The following is a 19,682-nucleotide window of genomic DNA, read 5'->3' on the forward strand; positions in this document are numbered from 1 at the left end:
AAAAAATTGTCTTGTAATTAATAGCATACTGAAATTCAACAGAAAATACAGTGAACTTTCCCACCAACTGCTTTACAATATTAATCCGTTCCAGAGACACCATCGTACCATGAAAATATCATAATGTAAACCCAATTACACTGTTTTTTGGTAATTCATTCCAAGACTTAGGGAAGTTGAAATTTTTGCTATATAACTAAGCTATTTTTATAAGGGAAATTGTACATATTGATTAACAAAATTTATTAAAACTAATATTTTCATTAAAGCGCAAAACAAAAAAAATCACTTCAACTAAAGGATGCAAAAACAAAACACGTGGCCAACATGTTTACAAATGCTGCTAGTGGCTGAGAGGAAGGGAAATGTGGTCCGGAAGGAAATAATCGTAAGCCCATCCAATCATAAAGTGAAACCGGTTAACGTGAATCAGCCACTTGAATTTCAAAAAACCAAATCAAATCATTAAAATGCACTAAACTTTCACTGTTATATGTTTGGTTACAAGAATCAATTTTGGATGCCTTTGTAATATTGTAATATTTTTCTGAAGCACATTTCTTGAGGTCGCTACCATAAAGCAATGAAAACAATTTGCAGTTTATGGTTTATTGGGCTCTTCTGTTAGATCAATCTATAGTTTATAACAGTTTGCAGTTTATAATAGTGCAATCTATTATAAAAGGGTAGTAAATCTATTATAAATGGTCTTTAAGGTTGTCACAGACATTCTCTCAGATATGCCAGACATGCTGTACTTGCTACCTGGGAGTCTAAAACACTGATGGCACTGATATTCGGGTGACACTCAAGTCAAGTGGACCCAAATTTGGCGAAGTCCGGACGGTCTGTGACAGCCAAATCCTCTGCTTGCACCCTCATGATACTGTTAGTAATCCTGGGTGTATAACCTCCATGCAGTACATGGTGGGTGACCACCCAGGTGTGAACCAATGTAAGCAGGGGTCAAGGTGTGGTGCTCCATTCCACCACATGGAGGAATGCCGCCCCTCTATGTTACCAGGCAGTACTATGTGGTAGATGACTCTCATCAACCGGTGCAATACCACCACTTGGCTTATTGGAAGCTTGAAGTGGTGGAACCCATGTTTAGTCTATAATTATTTGTGCAAATGTATCCCCAATTCACAAAGAGTTCAAAGGGTAGCACAAATAATTATAGACTCTTAGTTTAATTTCTGTTCCATGGAAAATAATGGAGTTGCTGGTTGAAGAAGCATTTCCAGGATCATCTAGACAAGACTACAGTAATAGTACAGACATTGCATGGGTTTGTAAAGATGAGATCTTATCTGATCAATTTGATTGGAACCTCAAGGGCTCACATCTGGTGAGTATGGGCTTGGCACACTCAGGGTCCTGAGCTGGATATCATCATTCTTCTCCTTCTTGGTGATTCCCTTCTGTTTCTGACCCCCCCCCCTCTCTCTCAGAGGTAACTCAGAATTTTTTTTTTTTTTGGCTGGTGCAGCAAAAGCCTCACGCTTCCTTGCATCATATGACTAATAATAACAATAATAATGTGGTCACAAAGGAACTGGATGTAAAAAATAATTTTGATATATATTTGGATTTCAGAAAAGCTTTTGATTCTGTTACACATGGGAGACTGCTGTATAAATTGGTGGTATGGCATTAAGGACAAGTTGCTGCAATGGATAAAAGAATGGTTGAGTGGAAGATGTCAGAGTGGTAATAAATGGACACTGCTCTACATGGACTAATTTATTAGTGGAGTTCCCCCCCCCCCCTCAGGGTTCAGTTTTTGTTGTTTGTTATTTGGTTTTTAGGAGCAACTAAGGCCATAATGCTCCGGGGATATGCGTTGGTTATTCCCTGACCTTTCCACATTTTTAATATTTGGTGGTCACAGGCTTGAACCCCGGTCTAATCAAGAAGCGTGTGCTATGCACAGCTGCTCCTGCCCACCTGGCCAGGGTTCAGTGCTGGGTCCGTTGTTGTTTTGTGTATTTATTAATGATATTGATGAAGATATATCAGGCTTAATGTCCAAGTTTGTATATGATACAGTACTGCAGGGTAGCATTAACCCAAGAGAAATGTACCAACCATGTGGTACTACACTCAGGGAGGTGGAGAATGAAAAAGACGACCCGGGGTAATTATGCAATCAGATATGAAGTTCTCTGAGCATTGCAGACAGGCTGCCAGAGCAGGTCATGGAGTTTTGTCAATGATATATAATTTTGCTAGAAGAGACAAGGAGGTGATTATTCCTTTGTATAAGGCAGTGGTTCCCAACCCAGGCTCCGCGTACACTTCCCAGGGGCTCCGCGGCTGCTCCAGGAAAATAAATTAGCTAAAAATTGAATGAAATTAAAGAATTAGAAACATAAATTAGAAAACTATAAATCATATTCTGAATAAAAATTTGCCAAGTTAAATTTTGCACATTCTCTAGCAGGCGACGTTCAGTCATTTTGCTGCCATTAGCTTCAAAATTATTGTAGTACGAGACGGACAGACGACGAGGCAAAGCAGAGCACCGGCACAGGGGTTCCTCCATAGAAATTGATTGTAAAAAGGGCTCCACAGGTCAAAAAGGTTGGGAATCGTTGGTATAAGGCAATGGTTAGGCCACACCTTGAGTACTGCGTACAGGTCTGGAGGCCTCATTTTAGGAAGGATGTAGAGTTGCTAGAATGAGAACAGAGAAGGGCAACAAGACTGGTGAGAGCAACAAATTGGTGTTCTTACCAAGAGAGGCTTAAGTTCTGCAAGTTGCAGCATCTGGAGACTAGGCACGTGCAAGGTGATCTGATTGAGGTGTATAAGGCCTTGAATGGTTTGAGCAGGCTCAATGCTGCTTGCTCAGATTAAGAACCTGAGGGGGGGAGGGCATAGATTCAAATTGAGGAAAAACAGTTGCAGAATAGATGTGCGGAAGTTTGCCTTTAGCCAGCGGATAGTTGATTGCTGGAACAGACTTCCATCTGTCATTGTGGAAGTTAATAGCTTAAATAAATTTAAGGCTGAACTAGACAAACATTTGGAGTGATTGGATGGGTTAAATGGGAAGGGTTTTTTTTTTTTTTTTTGGCTGATGCCGTATAAGCTTGCTTTCTCGCATCATATGTTTCAAACTAATGTGAATGCTAATATATACATAAGGACATAAATGATTTCTGAGGATACTCAGTTTGTCTACTTTTACAACAAATGCAATTTGAACATGAAATTATATTAACTGCATTAATACTACAAATTAAAGCAATCAACCAAAGATTATTAGCAGAAAAAATTAGGTTGGTACTCAAAGTTTGACCTGACTTCGCAACACAAGCAATGAGCATATGCAACAACTATAATGGGTGCATATGCACTCTCCATAAAAACAATATTAAAATAAAGATTGATGCAATAAAGCATCATATGTTTAAGAGTGTAAATATTCTATATAACACAATCCAGACAACTGGATTGTGTCTTCACAACTGGATTGTCAGTTGGGAAGACATAACTGGATTGTCATGTCTGCAATACCAGGGTGCCTGCCCACCCCCGATGAAGGGCCAACAAGCTCTGAAACGGTGCCGTCTGGGTGGTGGTGCCCACCGAGAATAAGTAACAAGTCTTCTCTTTTAGTGAAGTGTTACTTATTCGAGGTACTGCAATACATGGCAACTCGCTGTGAAAGAGGAGCACAATATGAGATACAGATAAAAGGATGCCCCTTCAAACTACAAATGTAGTTTTTTCGTTTAAGAGTTTTCTATGGTGTATTTACACCAACATTATATATTCTTGTCATGATAACATTAAAAAAAAAAAAAAAAGCTTACCTCGATTAATGCTCCACCCTCTTGTAGAAGAGGAGATTTCACAAAAGTCTGCAGTTTCAGAGTAAGTTGATGCCATAGCCTGAAATAAATTTTTTGCATTCACTGATCTGATCAGTATTCTAACTTAAATCATATATAATTAAAGTGAGTCTATTAGAAATACAACCTACAAGGAAAAGTCTGCTATAAAGAAAATAATATACAGTCACTATTGTTACAGTAGTTTTGACACAAGTGCTACTTAGTTCATATTTCACTTCTCAACATGGTTAAAACTAGGATATAGTGACTGAAGAAACAAGAGTAAAATCAGACTTGGTCATATAAGTGTATTAATTTTAAATAAGTGAAAAATTGAAAATTAAAACATCTGCTACAATGTGGCAGTGATAAGGAATCTTGAATGTGAGAGAAAGAGAGAGAACTGCAGCACAAGAGTCAAACTATGTGGTGCAAAACAAATTCAATAAGGCTGGGCTTCTCAAATGGCGGCCCACGGGCCACTTCCAGCCTGCCATGTTTGAGCTGACTCGCCAATTAGTAGCTGAAGGGTATGGAATTTGGGGGGGGGGGGGGGGAAATCAGACAAGTTTAATAAATATGAATTTGTTTTTATAGAAGCTCTCTCTCTCTCTCTCTCTCTCTCTCTCTCTCTCTCTCTCTCTCTCTCTCTCTCTCTCTCTCTCTCTCTCTCAAAGCAGTCCAAACATGTACCACAACCAGTCAAAATTTTAATGTTGACTGGTAGCGGCACATGTTTTTGATGTCAACAAATATCTTCTTTCACCTTCTCAACCTCCAGCCCATTTATGGTACTAAGTACTACAGGTTCAAAAAAATGAATTTAATTTTCTTCCCCACTCTTAAAAACTTTTAAGAGGAAATAACAAATATGTATGAAACTTAATATATTATAATTCTTAAATAAACTGAAAATAGAGAGTTTGATCTTAAATTCAAAAACCTGGAAGGCAACAAACAGAGTGTGCTATGATTCTATCAGTAGAAATCACATCTGAATGGATGCAGAAATTAAAGAATGGTTTGAAATAGTGCGGCTCAGTTTAACTCAGAAATGTGCAAATTTACAACAAAATCAGGCATTAATGAATTATTTAAGTCTATTCACTGCACAAAATTTTGGATAAAGCTGCACATCAACAACAAATATCCTGAAATCACAACAGTAGCTAAAAACATTCTAAAAATGTTTGGATCAACCTGGATTTGTGAAAGTGCTTTTAGCTTATAACAATTATCAAGTCAAGATGCGGTAGCTCACTTACTTATGAAATATATAATGCCAATGAAATACGGACCACAGCTGCAAATCGCACAAAAGCTATGAGCCTAACTACAAGGATATGATAACAACTGGAAGTGTCACTTTTCCACTGCCTGACGATTGGCATGCCAGAGATTCAACAGTCAAGGTTAGTGGCCTTTTACTTAATTTAATTGAGAAGCCTGGATATAGTGCATATGTTCTACCATGAGAGCAGATACTTGACAGTGACATAGCATACAATAGGAAGGGCAATCTACTGTGAGAATGAAAAGTTAGGCAAGTTGCGTATGATCTATTCAGACTCTAGATAAAAGATAAAATAACTTAATCCAAAAGTTGAAGAGAGTTATGATTCAGGTTTAAACTGAGAGAGCTTGTGTTTGAATGCACCATATTAATCTTACTTAATCAATTTATATTCTTCATATAAGTGGTCTACGATCACGACATGGGACTAGTAGCGAGTAATTAAGTTTTTGGCAGATGGAAGTGTGGCAGTCCAGCAGAAATCAACTCTAGAGTATTTGCAACTGTTCACATTTCAGCTGATTTATTTCTTTTATTCATGAAACTTTTGTCATCTTCCGCTTGAAGAATTGTAAAAATTATACAAATTTTTCAAAAGGTAAAACGAAAATATAATGCATGGACAATCCTCAGGAGATTTTATACATTTTTCGCTTGCTAAATTAATGTTGTTCATATATGGAATATATCGAGGCAGAGTTAGGTGGGTTGGAAAACTGTAGTTTGGGGGAATACACGGACTAATAGATTAACAGTAGCTGCTGGCAGAAGTGAAAGTGATTCTTGTGCTGCTGCAATTGAAATGCAATTGAGCAGCAGCCTGGAAAGCAAGGCAATGGGAATTTGTTACAATTGGTTTTATATTTTAAAAAGGATTTATCTGAATTGGATTTAAATTATATTCTAAATTATTTGGAGGCTTATGGCCACAGTTTCTGTCTTGTTACCCATTCTCTTCCCTCCCTATTACGATTAATTTTTAAGTTTATGTTAAATTTTTCCTCTATGGTTTTTGCCATACTACTGGCATTTTGTATTAATTTTTCTACATAATTTCAGTAGTGAACGTTTTTGATTCCATCTTGGAATCAAATTTTCATTACATTGAAAATAGTTTCCGTATAATGAACTAATTTTGAGAGACCTGGGTACGCATTGTTCGCACCAGTGGCCTTTAGACAATAGAGCTGACGCTGTAGAAAGTACAAATTAAGAGCTAAAAGGAGTAAGAATTAATCACTAGTTTTTAATAGCTAAAGGGTTTAATTCTTAAGAGCATTCCACAATTTAGTGTTGCCCATAAAGCATTTACTGTACCAAGAAGTCGCACTGGTCAACTGCTATCTGTGTCCACAATTATTGGCAAAGATTAAGGAATATTCTCGACACGGACATTGGCTCTGGTCAACCTGTTTTCTATTGTAAGCACCTATTATAGAATTAGGAGAGAGAGATTTTCCTTTATCATAGAAATTCATCTGTTGTTTGGAAAGAAATGAGTCATCCATACTTTCACTAAATTTCACCTGTCTCTGTATGGTAGGTACGAGTTTTCCCTAAATCAGTTTTTTTTCTGCTGTACAAGTAACCTTACAATGACTAAGAGGAAATCCTTGAGTATAGTGGAAAAAATGGAAGTGCTTAATAGTGTAGATCACGGCATTAATAAAATTAAATCACTTTAAAATTTGGTGTCCCTGCCAGTAGTGTGTCAACCATTCTGAAAAACCACATTTCGATTCTCAAACTGTTTGAGGAACCGGGACCCAGTCAGAAGCATGGGAAATTATGCGTGTATGAAGATGTAGATGAAGCAGTTTTTAAGTGGGTGAAGTTGATTTGAGACCAAAACATGCCAATATCGAAGGCCATTAATAAAAGAAAAGGCTACGGAGTACATATCTTTTCTCGGGCATAAAACATTCCAAGCCAGTTCTGGTTGGCTGAACAAATTTAAAAGTGCCATGGTTTACTCAAAAAAGTTATTTCAGGTGAAAGTGCGGTTATAATTGAAAAAGACTGTACCCATTCGAAAGAAACAGTTTTGAAAAAAATTATGAGCCCAAAGACATTCAACGTTGATGAAACAGGTCTATTTTTTAAATGTTTGCCGAACAAGACACTGACTTTTAAAGGTGATAAATGTGTAGGTGGTGAAAATAGTAAGGAGAGAATTAGTCTCGGTTGGTGCAAATATGACTAGCAATGAAAAACTGAAGCTTTTGGTAATAGGCAAAAGTAAACAACCCCAATGTTTCAAAGGAGTAAAGTCATTAGAGTTGGACTACAATAAAAAAGCTTGGGTGACAAGTGAAATTTTTGAACAGTGGATTTTAAAATTCGATTGAAAGATGACAAAAGAAAACAGAAAAATCACTTTGATTGTCGACAACTGCCCTGCCCACCTTCACTCGGTAATTTCAAAACTTACAAGTATGAAGTTTATTTTCTTCCCTCCGAATACCTTGTCTAAACTGCAGCCAATGGACCAAGACATAATCAAGAATTTTAAAATGCACTACCGAAGGCACATACTGAAAAAAATTATACTGAGAATAGAAACCAACCTATAGATTCTGTTATAGCTTTGCAGATGTGCATATCAGAGTTGGCAAAAGTTTGGAGTCAAGATGTGACGGAAAACAACGATTAAGACTTGTTTCGCAAAAGCAGATTTCACTAAAACGCCAATTAACAGTAATGAGAGGGATAAACTGTTACAAGACATTGAGCAATCTTGGGAAGAACTCCAAGCGAGAGAATTTGATCAGTGGAGAAATTGTTCTTGAATAATTTTTAGGAGTCGACAACAATGTCATAGTAGCTGAATATCCGAGTGACTGGTGAAAATATCAATGATGAGTTGGATGAAATTGAAGGGAACAGAGGCAATGAGGGCAATATTAAACCTTCCAAACATGAAATGTTGGCAGCATTTGAAACTTTGCATAAAGGCTTTCGGTATGAAGAAAATGTACCAGAAAATATATTATAGTGCTTTAAACAAATGCAAACATTTTTATGAACAATGTACAGTAAAATCCAGTGTACAACAAAAAATAACCAAATATTTTACAACATAATTCTTAAAAGTGTACTAATATATTGTGCACATCATGTAAGTAGTCATTTCTTAATATGTATATGATATTAATAGTTTTAAAATGTTAGGAACTTTTTTTTCATTCCCACTTATTTCTGATGTATTTCCCATATTTTGCTGCATTTCTGAATTTAAATAGGAGTATTTTTCATTGAGTTATAAAGAAAATTCTTTCTTTATAACAAAATTTCTGTATAATGAATTTTTTCAAGCAAGTAATAATTTCGTTATATGGAGGTCCAACTGTGTGTGTGTGTAGATAAAAATATATAGAACCTATAGAGTGCAGAGTAGTCTAAAGAACTATCTGTTGTATCCATAGTAAAATTACAAGAAAGTACCTATAAAAAACATGACATTACTTATTCTTGCAATTACAATGATTTTGGCATTTTCTTCAGGAGTCAGCCACCAAAACCAAGGTAAATGCAACAGATAAGCAAGGGTCTCTGTTTCAAACAAGAGTATATACTCAGTGCAGTGTAAATTACTGTGATAACAGAGTGAATAAAAGCGGAAAAAGAGTGTGAAAGCTGACGTATATCTCAGCCACGAGATATACATAAAAAAACGTTAATCATACTGCATGATGGAAGACATGGGGATTTGAACAGCTTTGCTGGGAATGCAGTGGGTATTTGTGTTGTTAGTATTAGAATAGATTTTGTCAGTATAAACTAAGGTGAGTTATTATTAAATGTGTTCATACAGCGAACATTCATTCCTTCACTCACTCCCATTTACCATAACCTTCATTCACCCACTCTTGCTCCCTTGCTGGGTTACTCTCTTTTACTAAAACTAGCATTCATTCCCTTTTACCATAATTCTTATTTTTACTCTATCATTCAGTACCCAGCCCATTCATTCAGTCTTACACACTCTTTCATTCTTTCCTTTCATTCATTCATTCTGTGCTGCATCCCCTTGCTGCTAGATTACTAATATTTTTCAACTCTGCCTTGTACAATGGGATATTCACCTCCTTATCCAACTACCAAAGTTCCTATATATCATTTACAAAACATTGCAACCTATCCTGACAGCCTGCCTGCACTGCTCATAGAACTTCATATCTGACACAATTACCCCCAGTGCTTTTTCATTTACCATGCCTGAGCGCTACTGAGTTGGTATATTAATCTGGGACTACCACTACCCATCTTATGCAGAACCTTGCAGTTATCAATGTTAAATTTCAACCGCCAAGGCCCATCTAACTAGATTTTCTAGAACATGTTGTAGTAGCTAATCCTGACTACTGTCATTAACCACCGTCAACCTTTGTATCATCTGTACACTTAGACATTAAGCCTGATATACATCAATCAGTATTATTAATGAATCTACTAAACAATTCTTATTTAAAAACAGCAAGGATTTCTTTACTTATATAAACGCTAAAAGGAAGGGGATGAATCTGATTGGTCCACTTGATATCGATGGTTTCACTGTTGATGATCCTGCTCAGATAGCAAACAAACTGAATGAGTATTTTGCATCTACATTCACACATGAGGAGTTATTAAGGTTTGAAAATGGCAGAAGGTTATCAAATTGTAGCGGGGTGCTTAATGATTTTGTAATACCTGAGAGCAAAGTGGAGGAGAAATTGTTGAAATTAAACATAAGAAAGGCACCTGGGGGTGGATGGGATCTATCCAGCTATATTAAAGGAGGCGGCAAAGCAACTAAGCAAACCCTTAGCCATAATTATGAGGGCATCCTTGGACTCGGGGGAGGTCCCCACGGACTGAAGATGTGCAAATGTATCCCCAATTCACAAAGGGGGATCGAAGGGTGACATGAGTAATTACAGACCTGTCAGTTTGACCTGTTCCACGGAAAATAATGGAGTAACTGGCTAAAGAAGCATTGCAGGATCATCTAGACAAGACACCAGTAATAATTCAGACAGCATGAGTCTGTCAAGGGAAAGTTTTGTCTGACCAATTTGATTGGATACTATGATGTGGTCACAAAGGAACTGGATGCAAAAAATAATTTTGATATCATATACTTGGATTTCAGGAAAGCTTTTGATACTGTTGCAAATCAAAGACTACTGTACAAATTGGAGCAGTATGGCATAAGGGCAAGTAGCTACAATGGATAAAAGGATGATTAGGTGGAAGAAGATAGGGTGGTAATCAATGGGTACTGCTCTACGTGGACTAATGTTATTAGTGGTGTCCCTCAGGGTTTGGTGTTAGGCCCACTGTTGTTTTGTATATTTATTAATGATATTGATGAAGGTATATCAAGCTCAATGTCAAAGTTTGCAGATGGCACAAAGGTTGACATCGTTGTTAATAAACTCTGGCAATAAGCCAGATAGTCTTGTAATAACTGAGAGTAAAGTGGAGGATAAATTGTTGAAGATAACCATAAGAAATGCACCTAGGTAGATGGAAGTATCAAGTTATATTAAAGGAGGCAGCAAAGGAAGTAAGCAAACCCTTAGCCATAATTATGAGAACTTTTTTGGAGTCAGGGGAGGTACCCATGGACTGGAGATGTGGAAATGTAACCAAAATCCACAAAGGAGGATCAAGGGAAGACAGGTAATTATAGACTTGTTAGTTTAACTTCTGTTCCAGCGAAATTAATGGAGTCACTGGTTAAAGAAGCACTGCAGGATCATCTAGACAAGACTTCAGTTATAGCTCAGACACAGCACGGGTTTGTCTGACCAATATGATTAGATACTATGATGAAGTCATCAAGGAACTGGATGCAAAGAATAATTTTGATATCATATATTTGGATCTTAAAAAGGCTTTTGATACTGTTGCACATGGAAGACTGCTGCACAAATTGGAGCAGTGTGGCATTGGAGGCAAACTGCTGCTATGGATAAAGGGATGGTTGAGTGGGAGAAGATAGAGTGATAATCAATGCACACTGCTCTTCATGGACTAATGTTATTAGTGGAGTCCCTCAGGTTCAGTGTTAGGTCCATTGTTGTTTTCTGTATTCAATAATGATATTGATGATGGTCCAAGTTAGCAGACAATACGAAGGTCGGCAGGGTTGTTAATGACACTAATGACAGTACGCTGCTGCAACAGGATCTAGAAAAGTTGAGCAGATGGGTTGAGAGGTGGCAACTAAAGTTTAACATTGACAAATGTAAAGTACTGCATATGGGAAGCAGTAACCCCAGAGTAACGTATCAACTGCATGGTACTACACTGACAGTGGTAGAATGAAAAGTACCTTGAGGGTAACTGTGCAGGGAAGATATAAAGTTTTCTGAGCAATGTAGACTGTCTGCAAGAGTAGTTCATGGTGTCACGTCAATGATATACAGGAATTTTTCTATCAGGGATAAGGAGGTGATTATCCCCTTGTATAAGGCAATGGTCATACAACACCTTGAGTACTATATACAGGTCTGGAGGCCTCATTTTAAGAAGGATGTAGAGCTGTTGGGACAAGTATCTGGAAAAACAGGATCTGGAAAGGTTGAGCAGATGGGCTGAGAGGTGGCAAATGAAGTTTAACATTGACAAATGTAAAGTACTACATATGGGAAACAGTAACCCCAGAGCAACGTATCAACTCTGCGGTACTACACTGACAGTGGTGGAGAACGAAAAGGACCTGGGGGTTATTGTGCAGGGAGATATGAAATTCTCTGAGCAGCGCAGACAAGCTGCAAGAGTAGCTCATGGTGTCTTGTCAATGATATACAGGAATTTTTCTAGCAGGGAAAAGGAGGTGATTGTCACTCTGTATAAGGCAATGGTCAGGCCACACCTTGAGTACTGTATACAGGTCTGGAGGCCTCATTTCAAGAAGTATGTAGAGCTGCTGGAACGAGTATAGAGAAGGGCAACAGGATTGGTGAATGGAACAAAGGGTTGTTCTTATGAAGAAAGGCTTAAGTTTTGCAAATTACAGAGTCTGAAGACTAAGCACCGGCGAGGTGATCTGATAGAGGTGTATAAGGCTTTGAATGGTTTGAGCATGCTCAATGCCGATGGGATTCTTCCTCTTGCTCAGAATAATCACCTGAGAGGGCATAAATTCAAATTGAGGAAAGACAGATGTCGGATAGATGTGCTGAAATTTGCCTTTAGCCAGCGGGTAGTTGCTTGGTGGAACCGACTTCCATCACTTGTTGTTGAAGTTGATAGCCTAAACAAATTTAAGGCTCAACTGGACAGGTATTTCAAACGAACGGAGGGGTGAAATGGGAGTGGTTGGTTTTTTTTTTTTTTGGCTGATGCTGAATAAGCTTGCTTTCTTGCATCATACGCCTCTACTAATGCTAAAGTACAAAGAAGGGTAACGAGATTAGTGAATGGAACAAAGGTTTGCTCTTACGAAGAAAGGCTTAAGTTCTGCAAATTACAGTGCCTGCAGACTAGGCACCTGCAAGATGATCTGATTGAGGTGTATAAAGCCTTGAATGGTTTGAGCATGCTCAATGCTCATGGGATTCTTCCTCTTGCTCAGAATAATTGCCTGAGAGGACATAAATTCGAATTGAGGAAAGACAGTTGTAGGATAGCTGTGCGGAAGTTTGCCTTTAGACAGCGGGTAGTTGATTGCTGGAATAAACTTCCATCTGTCGTTGTAGAAGTTGATAGCTTAAATAGATTAAAGGCAGAACTAGACAAACATTTGGAGCAAGTGGATAAGTGAAATTTTTTTTTTTTTTTTTTTTTTGGCTGATGTTATATAAGCTTGCTTTCTTGCGTCATGTGCCAATGCTAATGACAGTATGCTGCTGCAGCAGGATCTAGAAAAGTTGGATAGATGGGTTGAGAAGTGGTAACTGAAGTTTAACTTTGACAAATGCAAAGCACTGCATATGGGTAGCAGTAACCCCTGAGAAATGTACCACCTATGTATTGTTACACTCAGGATAGTGGAGAAGGAAGAGACCTTGAGGTAATTGTGCAGTCAGATATGAAGTTTTCTGACCAGTGCTGGGTTATGGGGTCTTGTCAATAATAAACAGGAATTTTGCGTGCAGGGATAATGGGGTGATTATCCTCTTCCGTAGCAGAGTGGTCAGGAGCGGGAGTGCAGTACACACGCTCTTTCAAGCCCCTGACTGCTGAATACGGTCGATCTGCCAACCCGCACTGGACCAGTGGCAGATTATGGTCCATTTCCCTCAGCATGAATTGTTGAGGAGGCTTCCATCCTGCAGTGGGTTGATAATGGCTGCACTTTACCTTTACCCTCTTGAATAAGGCAATGGTCAGGCCCCACATTGAGTACTGCATACAGGTCTGGTAGCTTCATTTGAGGAGGGATATAAAGTTGCTAGAATGAGTACAGAGAAGGGAAACAAGACTGGTGAAGGGAACAAAGGCATGCTCTTTTGAAGAAAGGCTTAAATCCTGCAAATTGCAGCTTCTGGAAACTAAGCACCTGCGAGGCAATCTGATTGAGGTGTATAAGGCCTTGAATGCATTGACCAGGCTGAATGCTGATGAGTTTGTTTGTTATTTGGTTTTTAGGAGCATTAGCAACTAAGGCCATATTGCTCCGGGATATGCAGTGGTCATTCCCTGACCTTTCCGCATCCTCCGTATTTGGTGGTCACAGGTTTGAACCCCGGTCTAACCAAGAAGAGTGTGCTACGCACTGCTACTCCGGCCCACCTGGTTACGAATGCTGATGGGATTCTTCCTCTTGTTCAGATTAAAAACCTGAGGGGACATAGATTCAAACTGAGGAAAGACAGTTGTGGAATAAATGTGCGGACGTTTGCCTTTAGCCAGCAGATAGTTGATTGCTGGAACAAACTTCCATCTGTTATTGTGGAAGTTGATAGCTTAAATAAATTCAAGGCAGAACTAGACAAACATCTGGAATGAATGGATCATTAAAATAGGAAGGGTTTTTTTTTTTTTTTGCTGTATAAGCTTGCCTTCTTGCATCATGTGCCTCTACTAATGTTAATGCTAACATTATCTACAAAAGTTTGGCAGATGGGCCAAGAAGTAGTAATGAAATTTACATTTGACAAATGCAAAGTACTGCATATGGGTAGCAGTAACCCCAGAGAAATGTACCAACTATGTGGTACTACACATGGATAGTCGAGAATGAAAAAGATCTGGGGGTAATTGTGCACTCTACTAATTGTACTGTCTTCTCTATATGAGCAGTGCAGACAGGCTGCCTACATTGCTCATAGAAAACTGCTGACAGAATTGTAAAATGTGACAATCTGCAGCTTTATCCCATCCTTCACCGTTTAAGCATCAATCTCACTGCAACGTTAACTGACCTGCCTCCTTTTGGCAAAGTGTGGGTCCCAATAGGGGACAACTAACACTACTATCTTTCATCTAGCGTACAGATGAAATATACATCTATAAATTTAATAGATGTATCTTTTAAATACGTCTAAATTTAATAACATCAAAATTTTGCCCGCCTATTAGGCCTTTTAACACTTCTCTAGCGTTCAACCTCAACAAGCGATTTCCTAACAGCAATCCATTTAAGCATTAATGTCAAATTCATGATTTTTTTTTTTGTTAGGTCCTAGCCACTGAAATCCCAGGAAGCTAGAGCGCAGGACCTGCCAGATCAACTTGTGATACTGGACACACACGACTAGCCTCCAAGGGGCAAGATATGGGCAACGGCAGGCCCCACTAGGGGCCTGGCAGCCAATAAGCCGGACAAACAATGGGCACAACACATCACACTGTGCAGACATGGCCCACACACTTAAGTCTCTGGCTTGACAGTGTACTGTTCTCGATACAGCGAACACACATGGAGATGGGAGAAATCCCAGGTGCCGTCTGACACGAACATACCTTATACGTTACACACTACCTGTCTGTGTAATATTGTGGCCATTTTTGGCAACTTAGGATACTTATTTGACATAATAAGTCCCACATAGGCAAATGGTGAACTTTCAGAAGCTTTCGGATAGTGCAAAACACGCCACGCCATGATGAAAAGCAACGTTCCTACACTACGAACTGTACTTGTCAGGACACAATGGTGAAACATAAACATTATTATTATTAGCCATATGGAGCAAGGAAGACTAAAGCTTATACTGCACCAGCCAAAAAAAATTTTTTGAGTTACCCTCAGAGAAACAGAGAGAAGTAGAAGGGAAACACCAAGAGAAGAATGATGACATCCAGCTCAGGGCCCTGGGTGTGTGCCAAGGGGTGAAAAAAAAACGGTTTTTTGTGTGTTAGACAGCAAAATATGGATGAAAGCTCTGCCACTGAAAAGCAACTTGTTATCCAATCAGTCACGTGTAACGGTTAACTAGACTAATTCGAGATCTTTTATCCAGAAAAAAATACTCACCAGATGTAAGCCCCTCGCCTACCCTCTCAGATTTCATCAAGCGAAAGACAATATAAAACGTTATATAAAATATACAAAAAGGCAGCAAATGCAAAAGTACCGAAACTATTTGGAAGGCACAAAAATAATCAACTAATAATTTTCAACCCGTGAACCAGCAATAAGTATTTCCCCGCTGGCCCTGTCAGGAGACATATACCACAGGTTTCAAATAAAATAAAAAATTTGTAGATAATACCTCTTCATGTATAGTTCTTCAAGGGTAGCCCATTCTTGTGCAACTTCTGCTGGACTCTTTGCTTGCTGGGCCATTAAATAAGCATTAACATCTCTTGGCATTGTGAAAATTTACAAAAATCAAATTTCGATAATGGCAGACACGATATATCAACACAGGACTATACATTAAACAATTTCGGCTTGTCACGATGCTTCAAGCCCTCTATCGCAGGAGATTTAAAACTAAGCAGCATTTTCTAAATGGTGGCACTAGAACGCAGATTTGGCACTGAATTACATCGTCGAAAAATGCAGTATCTAGTCAAAAATAAGCAATATTTATAATACACAGTCAGTTTCAAATTCAAGACACTAAAAAAGGTTTGTAATCACAGTCCGGCAATATAGGAACTCCTTAAGTTTTCAAACTGCTGAGATTCTTTTCTCCAGAAAAAATCTCACGGATTTCGCAAATGATTGGTTACTCTTTTTTTATGTAATTTAAAAAAGAATACTGTTCTCTTTTTTTTTTTTTTGATATTTCGGAATTCCATTGAAAAAAAAAAACGGTTTTTTTTGTGGTAGACAGCGAAATATGGATGAAAGCTCTGCCACTGAAAAGCAACTCGTTACCCAATCAATCACGTGTAACGGTTAACTAGACTAATTCGAAGCTTGCTTCCTGCCGTTGTGAAGCACCAGAAGAATGTACTCTTAAGCATGCTGGAATAGGGTCAAATTGACGTGAATTTATTCTTATGATCCAGCCGACCACAGCTAGGAACTTTTTAATCATGCATTACAAGCACGGTTGGCCTATGTGTAAGCAAACTGTACCGTCACACAAGAGCGCGAAGTTAACAGGAGCAGCATAAATTCCCATTATTTTTAACGCAAGCAAATCGAAAATATGTGCACACGCACATATACATAAACGTCATCGACGTGACTCGAATTCAAGTCTTTTCCACCCAATGTAGGGATGACGGCGATTCTGCCAACTATCCTACTCACGAGGTTGCGTATAAAAATAATAAAAAAATAAAAATAATAGTACGATCAAAAGCATTTATGCACTTGTCTCATTTCTCAACGAACTCTGGAAACTAGATAAGTAAAAAACAGCCCTAAATTACCATCATAACCATCGACAAACATTTTCTAACTCTGCACAATCAGAAATCTGAACACCGGCCGATCGCTTTCAACCTGAATTCAAATGTGCATAATGCAATGAAAGCATCCAAAAAAAAAAAGAAAAAAAAAAAAGGAAGATTGAATATGGACCATCAGCAGGAAAAGTGGTGTGATTATTTTCTATACTGTCGTGCTTTTTGGCAATTTTCAAAAACCAGAAGTGCTGTATCATATTGAAAAGCACCAATAATATTACATTAAGATTAATTAAACTTAGGGAACAATTTGAAGACAACGGCTAGGGTTATTGACATATGAGATACGCCTGTTTGATTACAACGCATAGAGGTAACACAAAAAAGCTTTAATGAAGTGGAAAGGAACTTAGTGACTACGATCTCTATGCACCATAACTTCACCCCACTAGGAATTCCCGTTTCCTCAATCCACTTGCAAACAGGTTGATGAAAAAATCTTTACCTTGGCAATGCAGTTTAATTTATTCCTAATGGAGCTAACATACTAAAATATCAACCTTAGGATGGGGGGGTCTAGTGAACCCTTTTCCAAACTGGAGGAGTTCTTTCCTAGCAAGAAAAAGGGGCTGAGACGTCTCTCATCCTAGCTTTCTTCAATCTACCCCAACTTTTTTCTCTATTACATCCTTCATTAATCCTTCGCCGTGCAATACACTTCCAATCCATTCTCTTTGGCCTCCTGACTATCAAAGTTAAATATCTCAAGTACCCCTCTGAAAAGCTGTTTTCATAATTTCTTATTATTAGTAGTATTAGTATTAGGAACAGGACCAGGGTATGTCTGCCAGGGGCAAAGGTTGATGACGTTCTAGAGCGAATATCATCTTTTAAGAGCACAAAAGGTGATATAGTTGTACACAGTGTCTGGAGACTAGGCACCAGCGAGGTGATCTGATAGAGGTGCATAAAGCCTTGAATGGTTTAAGCATGCTCAATGCTGATGGGATTCTTCCTCTAGCTCAGAAAACTCACCTAAGAGGGCATAAATTCAAATTGAGGAAAGACAGATGTAGGATAGACGTGCGGAAATTTGCTTTTAGCCAGCGGGTGGTTGGTTGGTGGAACAGACTTCCATCCCTTGTGGTGGAGGTTGATAGCCTAAATAAGTTTAAGGCTCAGAAGTGAAAGTGGGTTTTTTTTTTTTTTTTTGGCTGATGCTGCATAAGCTTGCTTTCTTGCATCAAATGCCTCTACTAATGCTAATGATAATGCTAATTAGTATTAGTATTAGTAATGGCCGCATGGTGCAAGAAAGCCTATGACTTATGCTGCACCAGCCATAAAAAAAAAAAAAAAACCGAATAAAACAATGATAAAAAATAAAATAAAATAAATAAATAATAATGATTAATAAAAGAAAAGGAAATTAAACCTATCATCCTATGCGCTTCCCTCACCCAAAGGTACTATCCAGATGACCTTTGAATTTCCCCAAACTGTCAGCCTCTACCACCCATGTAGGCAACTTATTCCAGTAATTTATAAGTCGTTGGCTAAAATAAAACTTCCTGCAGTCCAATCTAAGCATTTCCCCCGGTAACTTGAATTTATGTCCTCTACTTCTAGCATCATTTATAATCTTGAAAATTTCGTCCTCATTCATTTTCCTGATGCCTCTCAGAGCCTTAAACACCTCAATCAAATCTCCTCTAAGGTGTCTAGTTTCCAAATTGTGCAACCCTCATATTCGAAGTCTTTCTTCATGAGGATGCCCTTTTGCCAATCTCACCATGCTTTGCACCCTTTTAAGAAGCTCGATGTCTTTCTTTAGGTGCTGTCTCCATACTTGAACACAGTGTTCCAAGTGTGGTCTAACATAAGCCTTATATAATGGGATTATCACGTCCCTATCTCTACTTGCAAAAGTTCGATAGATCATCGATAGGACACCATGGGCTTTAGCATTAGCATTAGCATTAGTAGAGGCATTTGAGGCAAGAAAGCAAGCTTATGCAGCATCAGCCAAAAAAAAAAAAACCCACTTCCACTTCACCCCTCTTTTCGTTCAAAATACCTGTCCAGCTGAGCCTTAAACTTATTTAGGCTATCAACCTCCACCACAAGGGATGGAAGACTGTTCCACCAACCAACCACGCGCTGGCTAAAGGCAAATTTCCGCACATCTATCCTACATCTGTCTTTCCTCAATTTGAATTTATGCCCTCTCAGGTGATTATTCTGAGCTAGAGGAAGAATCCCATCAGCATTGAGCATGCTTAAACCATTCAAGGTTTATACACCTCTATCAGATCACGTCGCTGGTGCCTAGTCTCCAGACACTGTAATTTGCAAAACTTAAGCCTTTCTTCGTAAGAGCACCCCTTTGTTCCATTCACTAATCTAGTTGCCTTCTCTGTACTCGTTCCAGCAGCTCAACATCCTTCTTGAAATGAGGCCTCCAGACCTGTATACAGTACTCTAGGTGTGGCCTGACCATTGCCTTATACAATGGAATAATCACCTCCTTATCCCTGCTGGAAAAATTCCTGTATATCATTGACAATACTCCATGAGCTACTCTTGCAGCCCGTCTGCACTGCTCAGAGAACTTCATATCTGCCTGCACGACCACCTCCAAGTCCCTTTCATTCTCTACCACTGTCAGTGTAGTACCACAGAGTTGATACGTTGCTCTGGGGTTGTTGTTTCCCATGTGTAGTTCTTTACATTTGTCAATGTTAAACTTCATTTGCCACCTCTCAGCCCATCTGCTCAACCTTTCTAGATCCTGTTGC

General features: G+C 38.6%; 1 protein-coding gene across 1 annotated transcript in view; it reads right to left on the bottom strand.

Annotated features, from left to right (window-relative positions):
- Rpn9 (regulatory particle non-ATPase 9) overlaps positions 1 to 15,994 on the bottom strand; it is a 230,242-nt gene extending 214,248 nt beyond the window's left edge. The window contains exons 1-2 of the mRNA XM_090388956.1: positions 15,792 to 15,994; positions 3,825 to 3,903 (exon numbers count right to left, since the gene is read on the bottom strand). Coding sequence (XP_090245082.1) covers positions 3,825 to 3,903; positions 15,792 to 15,892 — 180 coding nt within the window. The 5' untranslated portion in view covers positions 15,893 to 15,994. The remainder of the gene's footprint in view (positions 1 to 3,824; positions 3,904 to 15,791) is intronic.
- Between the last annotated feature and the right edge of the window lie 3,688 nt (positions 15,995 to 19,682).

The sequence above is a fragment of the Mastigoproctus giganteus genome, chromosome 14 (assembly GCF_048544385.1).
Source record: "Mastigoproctus giganteus isolate SK-2022 chromosome 14, ASM4854438v1, whole genome shotgun sequence".
Taxonomy (NCBI): domain Eukaryota; kingdom Metazoa; phylum Arthropoda; class Arachnida; order Uropygi; family Thelyphonidae; genus Mastigoproctus; species Mastigoproctus giganteus.